This window comes from Zootoca vivipara, chromosome Z2 (genome assembly GCF_965207765.1).
Source record: "Zootoca vivipara chromosome Z2, rZooViv2.hap1.1, whole genome shotgun sequence".
Classification (NCBI taxonomy): Eukaryota; Metazoa; Chordata; class Lepidosauria; order Squamata; family Lacertidae; genus Zootoca; species Zootoca vivipara.
This window is the reverse complement of record NC_142585.1, coordinates 17,998,957-18,017,028: the sequence shown is the minus strand read 5'-3', so window position 1 is coordinate 18,017,028 and position 18,072 is coordinate 17,998,957. Positions and strand designations below refer to the sequence as shown.

The 18,072-nt window shown below is 44.2% G+C and overlaps 1 protein-coding gene across 2 annotated transcripts; it reads right to left on the bottom strand.

The window, feature by feature from the left end:
- Positions 1-1,386: 1,386 nt before the first annotated feature.
- TNMD (tenomodulin) lies at positions 1,387-17,947 on the bottom strand. 2 transcript variants are annotated; one of them, XM_035113426.3, is made up of 8 exons: positions 17,805-17,947; positions 17,504-17,638; positions 7,638-7,778; positions 6,422-6,523; positions 5,040-5,193; positions 4,313-4,506; positions 3,123-3,212; positions 1,387-1,646 (listed from the first exon to the last, which is right to left on the bottom strand). In XM_035113426.3, exons 1-8 carry the CDS (start codon positions 17,850-17,852, stop codon positions 1,530-1,532), a joined length of 981 nt encoding a protein of 326 aa, XP_034969317.3. In that variant the 5' UTR covers positions 17,853-17,947; the 3' UTR covers positions 1,387-1,529. The 2 variants fall into 2 exon arrangements, with proteins under 2 accessions (XP_034969317.3, XP_034969316.3); XM_035113425.3 differs by lacking the exon at positions 1,387-1,646 and having other exon boundaries at positions 2,799-3,212.
- Between the last annotated feature and the right edge of the window lie 125 nt (positions 17,948-18,072).

Here is an 18,072-nt window from a genome sequence, read left to right as displayed (position 1 = left end):
TCCCCCTTTTTAAAAAGCAATATAGTCATACCTCTGGTTATGTTTGGTGCAGATTGCGTTCACCATGGGATACGAACGCGCCAATCCGGAAGTACCGGAACGGGTTACTTCCGTGTTCGGCAATTTGCACATGCGCAGAAGTAAAGACTTGCGCGGCGAGCATGTGCAGATTCAGCACTTCAGGTTGCGCACTGCTCTGGTTGTGAATGGGGCTCCGGAACAGATCCCGTTCGCATCCAGAGGTACCACTGTAGTGGAATGGGCAGCCCTGTAGGTTAAGAAATAAGAGATGCAGAGACGCCCTCTTCCAATGGCGGGCTGTATATCTGATGCCTCATCTCTAAAGGGATGCATGGCATTGATGCTATCCTGCAGAAAGACACCCCTTTTCATTTATGTTCCAATGACTGAAAATATTATGAAAGAGCTAGTTCGGCATGTCCCCAAAGGAACTAATTCCAGTTCACGTGTGTCCAGCTCATGGTGGAATGTGAATGGCTTAATTGCCCCCCCCCCCGCCACCGACAATTATAGCCTTTAAGCTCAAAGGCCCAAAGATTCTAAAGTGTAAGAGGAGATGAACTGGAAACTGAAGTTTTATTGGGAAACAAATTTTGTTTACCTGGCAGTTCTGAGAACTACATTTAGGTACAGTTGAGAAATCTTGGACTAATTCGGTGAACTTTGTTAAACTGGACTAGTTCATTCCAAGCCCTGGACCGTACTGCTACGGGGAACTTGTGGGAGGATTGAGCCAAAGCTATAAATGTGGTTGGGCTTGCTTTGCTTCTTCTGAAATTATATCTGAAGAGCTGTCACGCGGCACAAGCTTGTTTACTGCTGCCCCCAAAGGGCAGGACTCGAACCAGTGGATTCAAATGTCAAGAAAGCAGAAGAACTTTTTGGCAACAAGAGTTGTTTGAGACTGTGGTGGGCTCTCCTTCCCTGGAGGTTTTTAAGCAGAGGTTGGATTGTCATCTGTCAGGGACTATTTCGCTGTCATACCTGCATTGCAGGGAGCTGGACTACATGACTGGGTGCATCCCAACTCTCTAATTGTATGATTCTATAATTTAGATATAGACAAGAAATTTCTTTCAAAGGACTGCCCTCGTGTGGCTGTTTAGCAGGCTGCTAGAGTGGAAAATGATTGTGTTTTCTACTTCGTGAAGCCACAGCATGGAACTCTAGCTAAGTTGAGAGGCTGGGAAAATTCGAGTGGCTCTAAGTAATTGTGGTTGTTTTTTAAAATTTATTAATTTAAAAAACACATTTACCTTTTCCTGTAAAATTTTGCAACCAGTCAGAAAAAGAGTTCTGACCTAGGGTTTGAGGCATCAAGCTGTGGCACCTTAGGGTGGCTTTGGCTGTGCTGCCCTAGCACAGTTACACCAGTCACTTTGGCAATCAGCTGGGAGAAGAGAGTCCTCACATTGGAACATGAATGTGTGCAGGGAAGTTACACAGGCTGTGCATCTACAAAGCTGCCTTCAGAGGAGACAACTTTGCAGCATAGGCAAAAGAAGTCGTCACTGGATTGGTTCAACCTGTTGCCAGTAAACACCGTACAGGATGCTGATTGGTAGGTGCGTGGGAGGTTTCTGGTGGGCGGGGTTTCTGGTGTGGGAAGCGAAGAATGTTGGCCTCTGCACAGCAAAATAAAATAAGAGATGCGGCAATTCCAAAACTAACCACTCCAAAGGCTCTGAAAAAAAACCCTTCTTTGCTGAAGCACTCAGGGGAATGTGTAAATATCATCCCTCTTCATCCAAAGCAACAGTCATTTATTATCTCCTACAGGAAATAGGAAATGATCATTTTCTCTGAACACAGAAAGCTGCCTTACAGCAGGCTCAGATTATCTTCCCACTCCAGGGATGGGGAGCCTGTGGCTCTCCAGATGTTATTGGGACTCCATCTCCCATTATGCTCGCCCATGGAGGCCAGGCTGCCTGGGACTGATGGGAGATGGAGTGCAGTAACATCTGGAAGACAACAGGTTCCCTAAGCTGGTGTACTTCCACCGGATTCCCAGAATGTTGGGCAGAATCAGTGTCTTGTCTCAAACTCAATCCTAATCAAAGGAAACCCACTGAAATTAATGGCTCTAAGTTAGCCTGAGTAGTACTGACATCAGATACAACCCAGAATCTTGCTATGTAATTACAGGTATACTTTTTTTTTTTAAAGCTGGATGTGGCAAGGACAGTTATACAGCTCCAAGGATGGTGATTACTGTTTACGGTAGACCCACAATTTATGCACATTTAATTTGTGCGCATTCAGCTTTATGCAATTTTTTAAAAAAAATACAATGCAATGGGGGCGCGCATCGGGGGGGGGGGAGAACAACCTTGGCAATCCCACAGACCCTTGCATCCAATGGGTCCTGACTATTTGAAATTTTGACTTTATGCACTAACCCCCATGTAAATTGCAGGTCTACTTTACTGGAAACAAACTGGTGACTGCATTTTCAGAAGTACTTCAATAAATGGGTTTCTTAACACATTTTGAAAGTCCGTCCCACCCCCCTCTGCATCCACACACACACACACACACACACCACACATTAGCTGCCCAAGCTGCTCCTTGATGTCCGATCAGCAAAGTTGGGACATTCTGTGGTGGCCTTTTGATCTCAGGGTGGCTGTCTCAGAGGTGCCTACTGAACTGCAGTAATAGCAACTAGAGCAGTGTTTCCCAAACTCCCTACCCCCCACCCCCATGAACAACTTGAAAATTATTGTGGACGCCCTGATCATTCTTCTTCCTGTTGCAGCAATTGTGTTGCATGATGCAAATGCTGTATGATCTTTAATTGTATTTTTACAGTCATGCCATGGACTACCTGGATGAAGCTCTTGGACAATAGTTTGGGGACCCCTGAACTAGATAAAGAGTACTGGTAGCACACAAGTCCATCCCATAGGAAATTCCCTGGGTGGCGCTTGGACACTGCAGTATATCAGGAGTTACCTTTGGGGGGGGGCTGGGTGTGCTTACACTCGCCCCAGCATCCGCGCTACCCACCAGTTGCATGGCATGATTACACGGCAGATGACCCTCCCTCCTTGGTAACAGTAAGGGTAGGGGTAATACCCTAGGAGAGGCTCACACACCCTCTGGCAGTATCGATGGGCACGGCGGCACTGGGCACAGCAATATCCTCTCTCGTCCCACAGGGGATGGAACTCCAGTCCATTCTGTGACTGGAAGAGGAAAACAAAGAGGGCAAACAGGCAGGAAATCAATCTCATCTGCACAGAAGGAAAGGCAGACATATCTGGGAAGGGGCCATCGTTAGTGATGGGCAAGTCTGTTAAGTTCCATGCCTCATTTTTCCAATCTTAAATTCAGTTTTTTCACATTTCCACATCTGTTTGCATTTTTTTTAAAAAGTCCAACCCCCAGTACATACCACATTTTTACTGTTATTTTTGATAATATATGCATCTTCATGCACACTTTACCCTAGTATATACATTTTTGTACACATTATGTGGCTGGAGAATTGAATTGCAACATTTGGAGGAGTGCAAATTTCAGAGGAGGGCTGTGCTTTGGTTCAGAAAGTGCCACTATGCAGGTCTGCCTTTAAATGCAAATTGAGTTTAATTTCTCCTCCATCCTTCACCCATAGCATTTAATGCCTTGTTTCTGGTAAAGCAGAGTACACAGAGACCTATGCTGTGTGGCTGCATATAAATTTAACAAGTCAATAGTCTAGCAACACCTGGAATAGCACAGGTTCCCCATCCTTGCAGTACTGAGTTGCTTCCTCAATATTTCCTCCTCAAGAAGTTCAGTCCCAGAGCTCAGTGATGAAAATGGCTTGATCCTAAAGACTTATGTCGGGGATCACCGAAATGACACCAACAAGCCCCATTGTGCCCACTAGTACTTCTTATGGCACCCTCGAATGGTCTCAGTAAACACCCCCTCAAAAATCCACAACACACAAGGGTTGGTTGGCCCTCAGCCTCTCCTGTATCCAATGTGTCCTCATCATTGGATACAGGGATTGGACACCCACCCTTCTTTCCATTCTGGACAGACGAGAGGTGCAAAGAGCTTCCTTCTGTGATCAAGCTTTTGTGGTGGCTAATATTGGTGCCTTTAAAAAAAATAATTGATGGTGATGAGACCATTGTGGCCCTGTCCCTTCCCTCTCTTTTAGGTGTGGCAGCAATTAGTGTTACTTCGTGCCACGTGTTCCCCAGGTAGCCATTTTGTGACTGCTGCCCACAGCACTATCTTAAAATTCTAGATATGCCCATGGGCCTCAAAAGGTTGGCTGCTCCTGACTTACGTAATCATTCACAGGGAAATCCTCTTCTGTGAGCTGCCGGGCCTGACGTTTGGTACTTGGTCTTACATCCTTAGCCAAGTGTTGCTCTTCCTTTCCCTCCTGATGTCTAGCCCAGTCTTGCTTGTCTCTCAGAATCTGATCCTCTTCCTCTTCCTCCTCCTGACCTTCATTTTCAAAGTCAAGAGGTTCTGGCTCTAAGAGGCAAGTCACCATGAATTACTTTTCTGGTGGAAATTAAAGTGGTTTATGGCTTATCACTGCAACCAGTTGTGTGCTAATTCATGCATAAGAGCACCTTGGCTAACTGCCATTGACAGATCATACAGAACTGTGCTTAAATGGCAACTTTCGTGTCTGGATTTTTGCTTTTAAAAATAATAGTATGGCAAACCTATTTTAATGCCTGTTCCAGATCATAGAAAGCCAGTGTCTCAACACCACCCATTACAGGACTCTAGTATGCTAGCAATCGTAAGCTAGCTCTGTGTTTCGGCGATGCCTCCTTTTCAAGTTGCGAAAGTTTGCTTCTTTTTCCCCTGGAACACACAGAGGCTGATAAGGAAACACAGATGAGCTTTGCACAGGGCAAAAACATCCATACGGCAGTTGACGTCAGTATGTCTGAATTCAGTTTTACTGTGGGCCAAAGAAGGGTGTCTTTATCTACACCATGCTACATTCTACAAAGTCAACATGCTACAAAGAGGAGAAGAATAAGTGGCCTTACCTCTTAATAAGGTCGGGTGGATCCAGTACACAGTCACATTCTTGCAGAGCTCAAAGATCTTGGAACCTTTCAGGAAATCTTTATTTTCAATAGGCTTCTCCCCTGGAATCCAGACTACAGACTGCTCGAAATAGGTATCTGTAATTTCCTCATCCTGCGAGAAATTTTTTTTTAAAAAAAATGTCTTTCTTCATTTGTTAACCTAGAGAAACTATTTCATAGAGCTGTATTTCCCATACATTTCATAAACGGGGCACTATTATTCTGGACTAAAACTGGAGGCACACCTCACTCTTTACTAAAACCAACAACAACCATATTGGTGTTTTCTTGGTTTGTGTCCAAGAGACTGCGTTGGCATCCTCCTTGCAGCTTTGCAGGTTGCTCAGATAAAGTTGCCACTCGGTGTTCCGCCTTCCACTTTGCCCAGACATAAAGGGCATGAGAAGAAGGTAGCTGACTGAAATGCATATCTATATCCCACAGTGGGCAACTAGATCCCTCCAAGGAAACCTTATAAATCCAATGTTTGCTACTTGGAGGCCCCATTGTTCCCATCATGGCTAAATATGTAGCCTCTCTCCTAAAAGGAGGGCTTCTTTAATACACCATTCAGAATCAAACTGGTCCCATGAAGGTCCCAGATTCAATCTTTGGAATCTCCTGAGAAGGCTACGAAAGAAAGCTGCCCGAAACCCTGGAGAGATGCTGCCAATGAGGGACAACAGAAATAAGCTAGAATCAGGGGTCAGCAAGGTTTACCTCGCCTGGGCCGGTTCACTCCAGTGGAGATTCCTGCATGGGCCAGATTGCACACGTGTGTAAACGCATGCACCCGTATTTTCCAACGTCTGCAAAGACGCAGACGTGATTTCTGGCGCCACGGAAGTGAGTCCCTGCGCCGCGCTGCACGGGTTTAGTGCAGCATGCGGGGACTCGCCGAGGGGGCAGCTCGGTTCGGGGGTTGCTCGTGGGCCGGTTAAATGACCCCTGTGGGCCGCTTGTGGGCCCATGGGCCTTAGGTTGCCAACCCCTGAGTGAGATGGACCAATGCTCTGACTCAGTTTAAGGCAGATTCCTGTGTTTCTGTGCATCTTAACTATTTTGAGAAGCTGTGGCATTTGGGTTAAAATATTTCATTTAGCCCTTCACTTCTGCCACTGGTTTAGCTGGACCAGTTCCATCTCTGGAACTAATTCCATCTGGACTGCTTTCGTTAGGCCCCTGTTTGGCATTTAACATATGCTGTGAGTATATCTGCCTGGTCTGTGAGAAATTTAAAAGCTAATGGGATTACTCTCGGTCTGTACTTTCCATGCTGTTATAAATCTCTGGCTGTCCTGGGTCTTATTTAATTCAGGGAGTTATTCGTTTTTGCATACTTCCAGCTCCTCCATGTCCACGTTGGATGTTTCAGGAATCCCTTTAATCTGGTTTCGGATGAAGCACTTCGGGTCTCCCACAAAAAAGATGCCTGTTATTCCCTAGTGGAGCAGGGGGGGAAAAAGCTTGGTGAAGAGAATTAAATGCATCAAGTCCTGCAGTCATTTTATGGGTATAGTTTTAATTCAGGGTAAGATACACCATTTGATATTTCAATAAGGTGAGCGCTGGATTTTCTTGATGGGGCCAAAAGTCTAGGCAGTATTTAAATACTGGTCATAGTATATGGTTCTTTCCCTACAACGAATATATATATAAATAAAAGCAATGTGAACTAAGTATATTTTTATTGTGTGGTTTCTATGCTATGTTTTCATAGGGCATCAGCACATCATGGTGAGCGATTCCTAAGCTAGAAGTCAGGAAGCCCTGGGTTCAAATCCCACTTATGCAGAAATCTCACTGGTTGGTTTGTCTGACAATCAGTCAGATCTAGTCTGCCTCCCTCTTGCAATACAGTGGTGATAATGCTCAGCTACTTTACAGGCTTATAGTTCACGTGCAAAAGTTCAAGTTTTCCCACCAGTCTTGCAATGGTAAAGATGTGTCTCTAGAAAATATGTGAAGTGCTTTGGAAACTCCGAACGAGTACGCTATATAAATGCTTCGTTATTACTGCAAGTGAGACGTACAACAATGTGGTATTTTAGTCTCAGCCTAGGGAGGCTGCATCCTTGTATACTGAAGGAAGGGGAATTTAACAAAAACCTCATGGCACACTTCTCTACAAGCTCTTCTGGGCTTCATCAGGCCAATTCTCTCTCCCCGCCCCCATTCCTCAAGTTTCTCCCTCCTCCAACACCTCAACATTCTCTAAGTCCTAAAAGCTCATATTTGGTTGTCAGGCTTTTATTTTTAAAAATCACACACATTTGTATACTTAAAACACAGTGATTTTCCACTACCTTATTTTTGGTTGGCACTCAATTCATGTATCAGTATACTATAGTCGTTAAATCATGGGATGTCCATTGAACTGTTTATAACAATTGGCTTTCAGTGTGCAGACCCAGTGAGGTTTTTTAGAGGTGTATGTACTCTTCAGAAATAACCACAATCTGTCCCTAAAGGGTGCCCGAGAAGGTGAAAATGCCTCACTCGGTACTCTGTTATGTTTGATCTACCACAATTGGGGGCAGAAATGACAGTACATACATTTTTGAAGTCATGTATTTCCAGAACCTCCTTGTTGCCCTTTCCAGTTTGAAAGATCTCTGTCCTGCTTTGAGGGTCTATCTTCATCAGTATCTTCTGCTTGTCTCCTTCGCTGAAAAATGTGTGCTCCATGTCATAGATCTGTAATGACAAATTGGGGAGAGGAAAGAGAAATGAACAGGGAGCAATGGCTGTGTATCCCAAAGACCTAGGGTGCCCTTTGCAAACAAGCGAACATTTCTTGCTAGTCTGGTTCTTGAAATATCTCTTTCAATGTAACCTGTTACAAGCCCTCACTTAGTCCTCAGTGTTCAGATATTCCCGGGTAGGCAGAGATACCCTGTTTATTTTTCCTTTGGATGAGAGAAAACTGAAGCCTTACGGTTAGGATACCCCATTGCAAAAGAGGGTGGGGTTTCTGCACCTTTAATAGTTGTGTAGAAAAGGGAGTTTCAGCAGATGTGACTTCCTAGGCAAGCTGCACCGGCTGGGATTTTCTGCACAACTACCGGTATTAAGGAGCATAGGCCTTTTACAAAGTCATTGGTCTATCTGCCTTAATGTTGTGTACAATGATTGGCAGTGGCTCTACAAGAATTTAGGCATGGGGCATCCCAGCATTGCCAGTTAGGGCAAGGAGATTGAATTTGGTCCTGCCTTCTTTTGCACTTGGGCATCTACCGGTAGTTATATCTTTGCAACAACAGTAGAAGCAGCAACAATTCTGTTTACAAATATATGAGCAGGACACAAATGGGAGAATGGTGGATGCTTCTCCAAGGTCATAGTTCTATTTATTGCACTGCACTTGGGTGAAAGACCTTGAGCCCCATGGGAGCAGGAGCAGATAGCAGCTTTCGGAGATGGAAGGTTTAAATGAGGGAAACTGCATGCGGTGAAAAAGCCAAGACCACTTCTAAAGCCATGCTCAAATAGGTAACGAGGAATGGGCAGAACGGTCAATTTCAGTGTCAGTTTCTCATTTCCCCAGTCTTAAATTCTGTTATCCACATTTCTGCATCAATCTGTGGATTGGGGGGGGGGGAATCCTCAAGAAAAGTTATCAGTGTTTTCTTACTTATTTCCTCCACTTTTTTGGTATGAAGATTTGACCAGTGTACACATCTTTGCAAGCCTTTTTCCGCAATATGATGCACAGTTGGATGTTGATTTTAAAAAGTATGCATTTTTGTACATATTGTTTGGCTGGAGAACTACAACACGAAATTCAGCATGTTGCTGATGCCAAAGGATAATTGTGATTCAGTTTGCCTGTTGATTTGAAAAGTGCATTCAGGTGTGAACAAAGTTGAGTTTCTACCCCATCCGTCCTGGCAACTACCATTTCTCTCACAGAAAGTGCCAAGCACTCATCTCAGAGACCAACCATGCATGTGACTTGCCCATTCATTGTAACCATTACCACTGTAAGCGTGAAGGTTCTCTCGTGGTGGAAAACCAAAAGTTATTTTGGACAAAACTATAGCAATAGTAACTTGAGCACATAAGGAAAATGGATTTTGCAGTATGGAAAGTTTAAGGTGAGGTCTTGGAAAGGAAGAATGTGCCGGGCATCCTCCATGAACAAGCTGTGCTTCAGATTACTCGCAGTGGCATCTGAAGACAGTTTGGGAAAAGATCTTGAAATTCCAGTCTTTACACATGACTTTTTAAATGACTTTGGCAGTGTCCACATTTGAAGCTATTTCTTAAAGAGAGAGAGAGACCTCATGCAAAGTTCTAAATCAGATGGAAGGATTAATGATGAGAAATGCCAAAGAGATTACAAGTCTCCTAAAATTGTCATTCCTCTGTAGTTAGCAAAAATCTCATTTATTATTTGTTTGCTCGTTTGCTAAATTTGCATTTTACCTTTTCAATAAATGTCCTCTTATAATAAGGTTCAGATATTCTGAAAAAACAGCCCCCATGGTACTGTTTCATCTTTTTCCTACTCTATGCCATAGGAAATTCATTTATGGTCAGTTTTCTCTAGAGGAGAGAGAGAGAAAGAGAAGGGGGGGCTCTTGTGGTGTGTTTCTGTTTGTTTACAGATGTTCAGGTTGAGCAGGTTTAACTGGAGTTTTTTGGGGGGGCATCGCCACGTCCATAATGGCACCTGACCTGCCTTTACCCATCTCCCAAATTTTCCTGGGTCCCATATCTCCTTAAACTGTTGCCTTCTGGCTCCCCTTGAAAAATCTGTTTTATTTTATCTGTTTCACAAAAAATTATACATCACTTGATTGTAAAAAACAAACAAAGCCTCAATGCAGTTTACAAAAAGAATAAAAAAGTAAAATGTCCAGTAAAAAAAGTTCATAACAAATATTTAAGAGATTAAAAAATAATTAAAATCAATGATAAGCTAAAAACAACAAGACGAGTAAAACACGCATCAACATTCTACATGTCTAGGTAGGCTTGCCTCAACAAAAATGTTTTTAGCAGGTGCTGATAAGAGTATGGTGAAGTCTCTAATTCTCATTCTGGCAGGTGAGTGTTGTGATTCTTATTACAGATGCTTGGAATAGCTCATTGTTCATTCTCATCAATTGATCAGCCACCACCAAGTCTGCAAGCGAGAGCCACTTTGCATTTCAGAATGCTCTGATTCATAGCAGCTCTTTCCATTTGCAAACTGTTGTTGTTCACCTTCTGCACAAATATTGGAGGGAGAACTAAGCTATAGGGCAGGCATCCCCAAACTGCGGCCCTCCAGATATTTTGGCCTACAACTCCCATGATCCCTACCGGTAGCCAACAGGACCAGTGGTCGGGGAAGATGGGAATTGTAGTCCAAAACATCTGGAGGGCTGAAGTTTGGGGATGCCTGCTATAGGGTATTAGGTAGGACTCTGGGCTCAGTTGCCCTACTACACCTGCAGCCCTTTCAAGACAGTACTGCCAAGTCACTTATTCCAGATTTTGCCAAGCACGCCCCTGTTGTTGTTTGGGAACCCTCCTGCTCATTTTGCTGAGACATCTTCTTCCCTCAAGCCCTACCTTTATGGTGCCACTGGCACCCTAAGTAAACTTGGAGTTAAACATCAAAGGTCTGTGCTCTGTCAGCAGGCTAAGACGATGCTATGACAAACTGGTGAATGACAAACATGGGAGCGTATGGCCCTCAGAAGAGAGTCCAGGGCCTTTTCATGTACCCTTGCTTGTTGAAACAAGGATGGAAGTTGTTTTCTTTTCAAGATGTTTTGCTTCTTGTCTTTATTTGGGTTTGCAAAATTGGCATTGCATTAGAAATCAAGCCCTGATGCAAGTTTGTTTTTCCTGGAAATTGCTTTGGATGGCTGGACGAATAGTTGTTTCCTGATATCACAAGGACAGAGGTGAGTGAGAGGAGAGAGGTGCGTCGTAGTTATTTAAAACACCCTCAACCCTATGTATCTGTATGCATTTTTAAAATGCTGTAGGATGTATAATTATTGGTGACATTATGCACATGTGGGATTACTGATTAGTGCTGCTTAATGAGAGCTGTGGGGCTAGAATGCTATTGTGCCCACCCACAATTAATTACAGTGCTTGAGGAAGGGGAGGGTGGCAAAGTCTTAAAATGCTGCTCTTTTGTTAAGTTCTGCCTCTGTGGAAAGAATTCGGTTGAGTTAGGTGGCATTTGTTCAGCTTGTGTTTGTTTAATATCCTTTCCCAATAAATCCCAGTCCCGTCCTTTAAAAAAGAAAAAAGGTTTTATTGTCTGTGTCTTAGTATTCTCTCCCACTCCCCACATTTTGGCTCTAAGGTTTATTTAGCACTGTTGTCTGCTAGGCCTTCTGTGTGTCTTGTGAATACATTGTACATACTGTAGTCTGCTACATTATTATGATTATAGCGCTTTTCTCACTGTTATTATTTCCGCTTGCTAAGCAGCCACCAACTAGCAAGCAATACTACAGCTTAGTTTCGTAGCACATACTTTCATTATCTCATCATTTCTAATAATTGTTGTTCGTGGCATCATAGAGTTGGAAGGGACACAAGGGTCATCTAGTCCAACCCCCTGCAATGCATGAACCTTTTGCTCAGTGTGGGACTCAAACCCAGGACCCCGTGGAAATACGATAGAGGTGTTTGCCACTGACTTCAAAGTGGGACATGTGTGTCATGTGAAATCCTTGCACGCCGAGAGGCGGCGGTGAGGCAGCGCATGGCTGGGAAGAGGTGACAAAGGGAAAGAGGGGGAGACAGAATGAGGGGGTTGGGGAATGAGCTTGAGGCAGAGCCTGAGGCTGAGGTAAACCCTGCGTGGCGTTTCAGCCTCGGACTTGAGGACCTCGCCACCAATGGGAATCAATGGGATTTCCAGAGATCTGATTTTCTGGATTACAATTCGGATTCAGGGCACATTGGATTGTGTGATTGCAGGAGATTCTTTATCCAGGCCTGCAGTTCCAAATGCCCCTAGCCTGGGCTGCAAGCCCATTACCTTGATGGAATAAAAAGATTGTAGGCAAAATTTGAGAATGTTTATGCAGGCTTGTTTATGCAAGTTTATTTTCCTGTTTCTGAATCCTGAAAGATCTTTCAGGATTAATCAGAAGCAGAAGATGACCCCCCCCCCAAATACAGCCTCTCTCTGTCAATTTGCAGTAGACCCTAATAACTGGGCTCTCAGCTGAGCTTCTAATATGTATCTGCTGCGTGGCAAAAGACTTTGGGGCTTTGATGTGCCTGGAATGAAAATGTCTTCTGCAGACCTAGCTTCTGAATAGCAGCTATTTATTGGAAGCAGATGTCGGACAATGAAGAAAGCAGCGGGCTGGCTGGCAGAAGCCTCCCTAAGAGTTGGGCTGCTTGTGAGATTATGGCTAGCAAAGAAACTTCACTTGCTATCTCCTTAAGCATTTAAAAGTGAAGGCAGGGTGTGATTGCAGACAACTCCCAATTAACATAATGGTTATGTTCCAAGGCACCATTGATGGAATAGGGGCATGCTCCATCCACTCCATGCATCAACCTGGTATTGCAGTACTGTACTTCCAGAAAAAGCCTGCAAACATCTTGCACCACCCCTTTTTGTGACATTTGTGGGTCATTTCTGGGTTTGGCGCGATGCACATATTGCAACACAGGGGTCTGTTTTTTGTATTTTCTTGCCCGTGTACTATAACAAACGAATGCCACTTAAAGACCATTCTGGGATGCATCTGAGTGTGGGACTTGAGGATGACACTGTAACTAACCGAACAGTTAAAGGTAAAGGGGCCCCTGACCATCAGGTCCAGTTGTGTCCGACTCTGGGGTGGCGGTGCTCATCTCTCTCTATAGGCCGAGGGAGCCGGCGTTTGTCCGCAGACAGCTTCCGGGTCATGTGGCCAGCATGACAAAGCTGCTTCTGGCGAACCAGAGCAGCGCACGGAAACGCCGTTTACCTTCCTGCCGGAGCGGTACTTATTTATCTACTTGCACTTTGATGTGCTTTCGAACTGCTAGGTTGGCAGGAGCTGGGACCAAGCAATGGGAGCTCACTCCATTGCAGGGATTCGAACCGCTGACCTTCTGACCAGCAAGCCCTAGACTCTGTGGTTTAACCCACAGCACCACCTGTGTCCCCTAACCGAACAGTTACACGACATAATGCGTTCAACTCTCCATTTGCAAACCCAGTGAACATAGGAAGTTGCCTTATGTCAAATCAGACATCTATCCAGCTCAGTACTGTCAACATTGGTCTCCCTAAGAATCCTGGGGACTGTCATTTGCTAAGGCTGCTGGGACTTGTAGTTCTGCAAGGTATAAACCACAGTTCCCAGGATTATTTTTGGGAAAGCCATGTGCTTTCAATATACGTATATGGTGTGGATGTGACTACTGATTGGCAGCTGGTCTTCAGGGTTTCAGGCAGAGGTTTCTCCAATCCCGACCTGGAGATGGCAGGGATTGAACCTAGAACCTTCTGCATGCAAAGCAGATGCTCTACCAATGAGCTACAGCCTTGCCAACCAGGTTGTATTCCTGTGTTGGTCATTCAGAAGGAGACAGTATGTTCCAAAGGCCATTCACAGCATACTCCTATTACATGTACACTCAGAAGTATACTTCCCACTGTGTTCAGTGGGCCTTACTCTGTAGCACAGGGTGGGCAGTTTGGGGGTCTCTAAGGTCCACATACAAGGGTGGCATTGAGTCAAGAGTTGCATGCCTGCAGTGGATGGAGCTGATGGGTGTGTCTCTCCCCCCTTTATACACTCACACACAGAGAGACCCCCTGCCACCACAATACACACACACACACAGCCTCCCTGCCCCCAAACACTGATCCACCCTTTCCCCACCTCTCGGCTCCATCTTTTTTCAAAACCACTGGATTTATTTCACCTGCCTAGCAGATTAACACCAGAATAGTTGAGGAGCACTTAAGGGCTGGATCTACACTGTTATGTAAAAATGTTTTTAAAGCTATAAAAAAGTTATATATCTCTCAATGCAGTTTCCCTTTGCCAATGAATTGCTGCTCTGCAGCACCCTCTGGTGTTGTTGGAATTTAATAATGCATTTTAAACGTTATAACCGACTAGTGTGGATTCTCCCCAGCACTCTCCAGCAGTTCCCAGTGCTAATCAGTTGGGCAGTGTGGGAGTGTTCCCGAGTGGGCCAGTTCATCTTGATCTGGCCTTGTGCCGAGTAATGAAATCTCTTCGTGTTTTTAGGATGACATGTCCATCTCAGCTTGGAGAAAGCATCTTCCCTCCAGCTGAAAGGAGAGTAGGCAGTCTGTGAGTGTGTGAAAAATAGCAGCCAGCAGTGTGAAGAAAGAGGGGTTGTATTTTGTAATGTTTGTTTTTATTTGCCAAACTAAAACACAAAATCGTAAGTTTCCAGTGTGCTCTCTTGTCCAAAGTAAACCACAGCCAGGTAGTGCTGTTCTCGTTCTTATTGCTTAAGGAAGCAGGGCAGCGATGGCTGGTAAGGTATATTTGAAGCCATAAGGGCCAGAAACTTTTTCAAAAGACAAGACAGTTCAGACTTTAAGTATCATGCTGAATTAAGTGCCTATTATCAGATAATGGAAATGCATAAAACTCTAGGTGACAGTTGTCTGACTCCTTTGTCAATATGCTTAAGGGACGCACTGAGGCTTGTGTGACTGTGGATTCTGCATCTTAATGTAATTTGGATTGCCAGGGTAAATCGAAACTGTTACTGGAGCTGTTAGGTGAATATTTCAGCCTTTGCAAAGCCTCTTTGGCACCACACTTTGACACTGTGAGCCCCACTATGTTCCTCAGAGGTCCAAAGAAATGGCACAGCATCACTATGGTTGGCAAAGTTGCAGTTCCTGGGGAATAATAATTTGATGGTGGTAGGTGGTGGCCTTTTGACATGCCCAGGAGCTTGAGTATATGTTGTCCAATTCAAAGTACTGGTATAGACCTATAAATCCTTAAATGGCTCAGGACCACAATACTTCAAGGACTTTCCATATGAACTTACCCAGACCCTGTGATCATCTTCTGAGGCCCTTCTTCATGTGTCCCTTCCATGAGAGGTCTGGAGGGTGGCAACATGAGAACGGGCCTTTTCTGTGGTGGCTCCCCATTTTTTGAATGCTTTCTCCAGGAAGGGTCGCCGAGCACCTTCATTAGGCACTTTCCCTTCTCCCAGGCTTTTGGCTGGTTAGAATTCTATGTCATTTTAAATGTGTTGTGGGAGTGGAGGGGGGCTTATTGGTGTGTTTTTGTTTGTATTATGTCTTTTGTGTTCTTATCTTTTATATATATGTTGTGAACTGCCCTGTGATCTTTGGATGAAGGATGGTATACAAATTTTAAAAATAAATAATAGACAAAGAAAGAAATCACTCATAGCAAAATTAAATCTGCTAATGGCACCACCCACGTGGAAGAAGCTTGGGAAAACCTCAGTTTAGATTGCAGAAGGGTAATCCCTCCCACAAATGGGCAGAGTGCTAGGGCTCTGCTTGCAGCTTTCTCACATGCATCTGGCTGGCCACTGTGAGAACAGGAGGCTGGACTAGAGGGTCCACTAGCCTAATCCAACAAGTTATTTTTAGGTTTATGCTCTTATGCCTGTTGCTTAGGGTTGTCACATTACCAAAAGTGAAAATCCAGACAAAGCATTTCTAAAGCATTATTATTATTTTTTAATTGCCCTGCTTGCCATATGTCCAGGTTTTCTGATTCTGCAAAACATTTTTCTGATTCTGCAAAAACCCACCATTTTCAGAGCCCAGTTCCCATACGTATGGGAGCCCTACCGTTGCAGTTCATGTCCAGGGAGACATGAGATATAGAGATACCACCCAGCTAACACAACCAATAGCTCTTGATAATAAATTTATCCTCCATGCATTTGGCTAAACCTTTCACTTTGCCCCTCGACCCCCCCCCCACATTATGATGCAATCCCCTGATTTTTCCCTCTCTTCAGGGTATGAATATACAACCCCCTAGTCGCAAACCATGTAATAATGCCATGTCTAAACCACAGGATCTAGGGCAAAAGGGGAGAGGAAGATGGTGTTTGCATCCACAACCCTATGCACAAGGGGGAAAGTCCTATGATAGTATGGCATCAAATTATGGATGTTGTGTTTTTACCTGCATATATATATATATATATATATATATGGCTGCAACTCAGAGCCAAAGCACCCAGGTAAGGCTGGAAAAGACCACTGTCTGAAACCTCAGAAAGTTACTGTCAGCCAACAGTACTGAACCAGATGGAGCAGTGGTCTGATTTGATATAGGGGAGCTTCCCATATACAGTGGTACCTCGGTTTATGAACACAATTGGTTCTGGAAGTCTGTTCATAAACTGAAGCGTTCATAAACTGAAGCGAACTTTCCCATTGAAAGTAATGGAAAGTGGATTAATCCGTTCCAGACGGTCCGCGGAGTAACCGTTCATAAACTGAAGCGAACTTTTCCATTGAAAGTAATGGAAAGTGGATTAATCCGTTCCAGACGGGTCCGCGAAGTACTTAAACTGAAGCGTTCATAAACTGAAACATGGGTGTAATTGCTTCTGGAAGTCTGTTCATAAACTGAAGCGTTCATAAACTGAAGCGAACTTTCCCATTGAAAGTAATGGAAAGTGAATTAATCCATTCCAGATGGGTCCGCGGTGTCCGTAAACCAAAAATTCATAAACCGAGGTGTTCCACTGTAATTGTATGAGTGAACTCAACACCCCCCCCCCCAAATGCCCTGCAAAATAGGTTAATACAGTGGTACCTTGGGTTAAGAACTTAATTTGTTCCGGAGGTCCGTTCTTAACCTGAAACCATTCTTAACCTGAGGTACTACTTTAGCTAACGGGGCCTCCCGCCTCCCGCCGCTGCGCGATTTCTGTTCTCATCCTGAAGCAAAGTTCTTAACCCGAGGTACTATTTCTGGGTTAGCGGAGTCTGTAGCCTGAAGCGTCTGTAACCTGCAGCGCCTGTAACCCGAGGTACCACTGTAAAAGAAAATGCAATGCAGCAGCTTTCCCCATTCAAGGGTCTTTTTGGGCTGCTTAATGCTGCAGGCACGGAACAGCACAGGGTGATCAGCCACCCTCAATATTTGGCTCCCTCTCCCTTAAAGTGGTGGCATAATAGGTTTTCCACCAGTTTCTGGCAAGCTAATGGAAACAATATGAAAGCACTTTTTCACAAATTTATTATGAAGGAGATGGAATGCCTCTGTGGAAAGGACCCCATCATTAAAAAGCAAAGCAGAGTGAGCACCTAAAACTTTGCGTAAAATCTACTCGAATGGTCTGTGTCCTTAAAATAATAACAAGAAAGGATAGTTAGAAATACTAGGCAGATTTTAAATAAGTAAGCAAATAAAAAATAATAAAATAAAATAAATATTAAGTTCAATGCACAGAATGCAACTTACTTTTTTAGGTGGCGGATTCCAAAAATAATAGAACCCAAGAAACGTCAGGATGACAGAGAGCACTAGGCTGCAAAGCAACACCCCACAGATCTTGTATCTCTTGGAGAGTTCTTTCGTAGCTTTAGGTGTTTGTGCCTAATAGTTAGAAAAGGGGAAAGTCAGAGAAAAGTCGGTTGTCGAGGCAAGCTGTAATGTGCTGGGCATGTATGCCTTGAAAAAGACAGAATGACAGATCTTAGCAAGTAATTGAAGGCATTCACTAACCCACCCTGTAAAAAGGATAACAAAGCAATCAACTTACATCTTGGACATAGAATTCCTCAGAGATCTCCTGGGGATCTTTTGCCATGGTGTTTCCTCCCTCTGTGTGAAATTTCCTTCTGCGTGCAGAGAGAGATGGAGAGACCTCTGGAGCTGAGGTGGAGCCACACGATGCTTTGGCTCACATGGGTGTGTCGGGGAGGAAAAACTCCCTCTTTCCCTGGCTCAGGGTGATCGTAGTAAATGATGCTTTTTCCAGTGTGTGGAAACTCATAGGGTTGGAGTAGTGGGAGTACATGAAGGCTGCG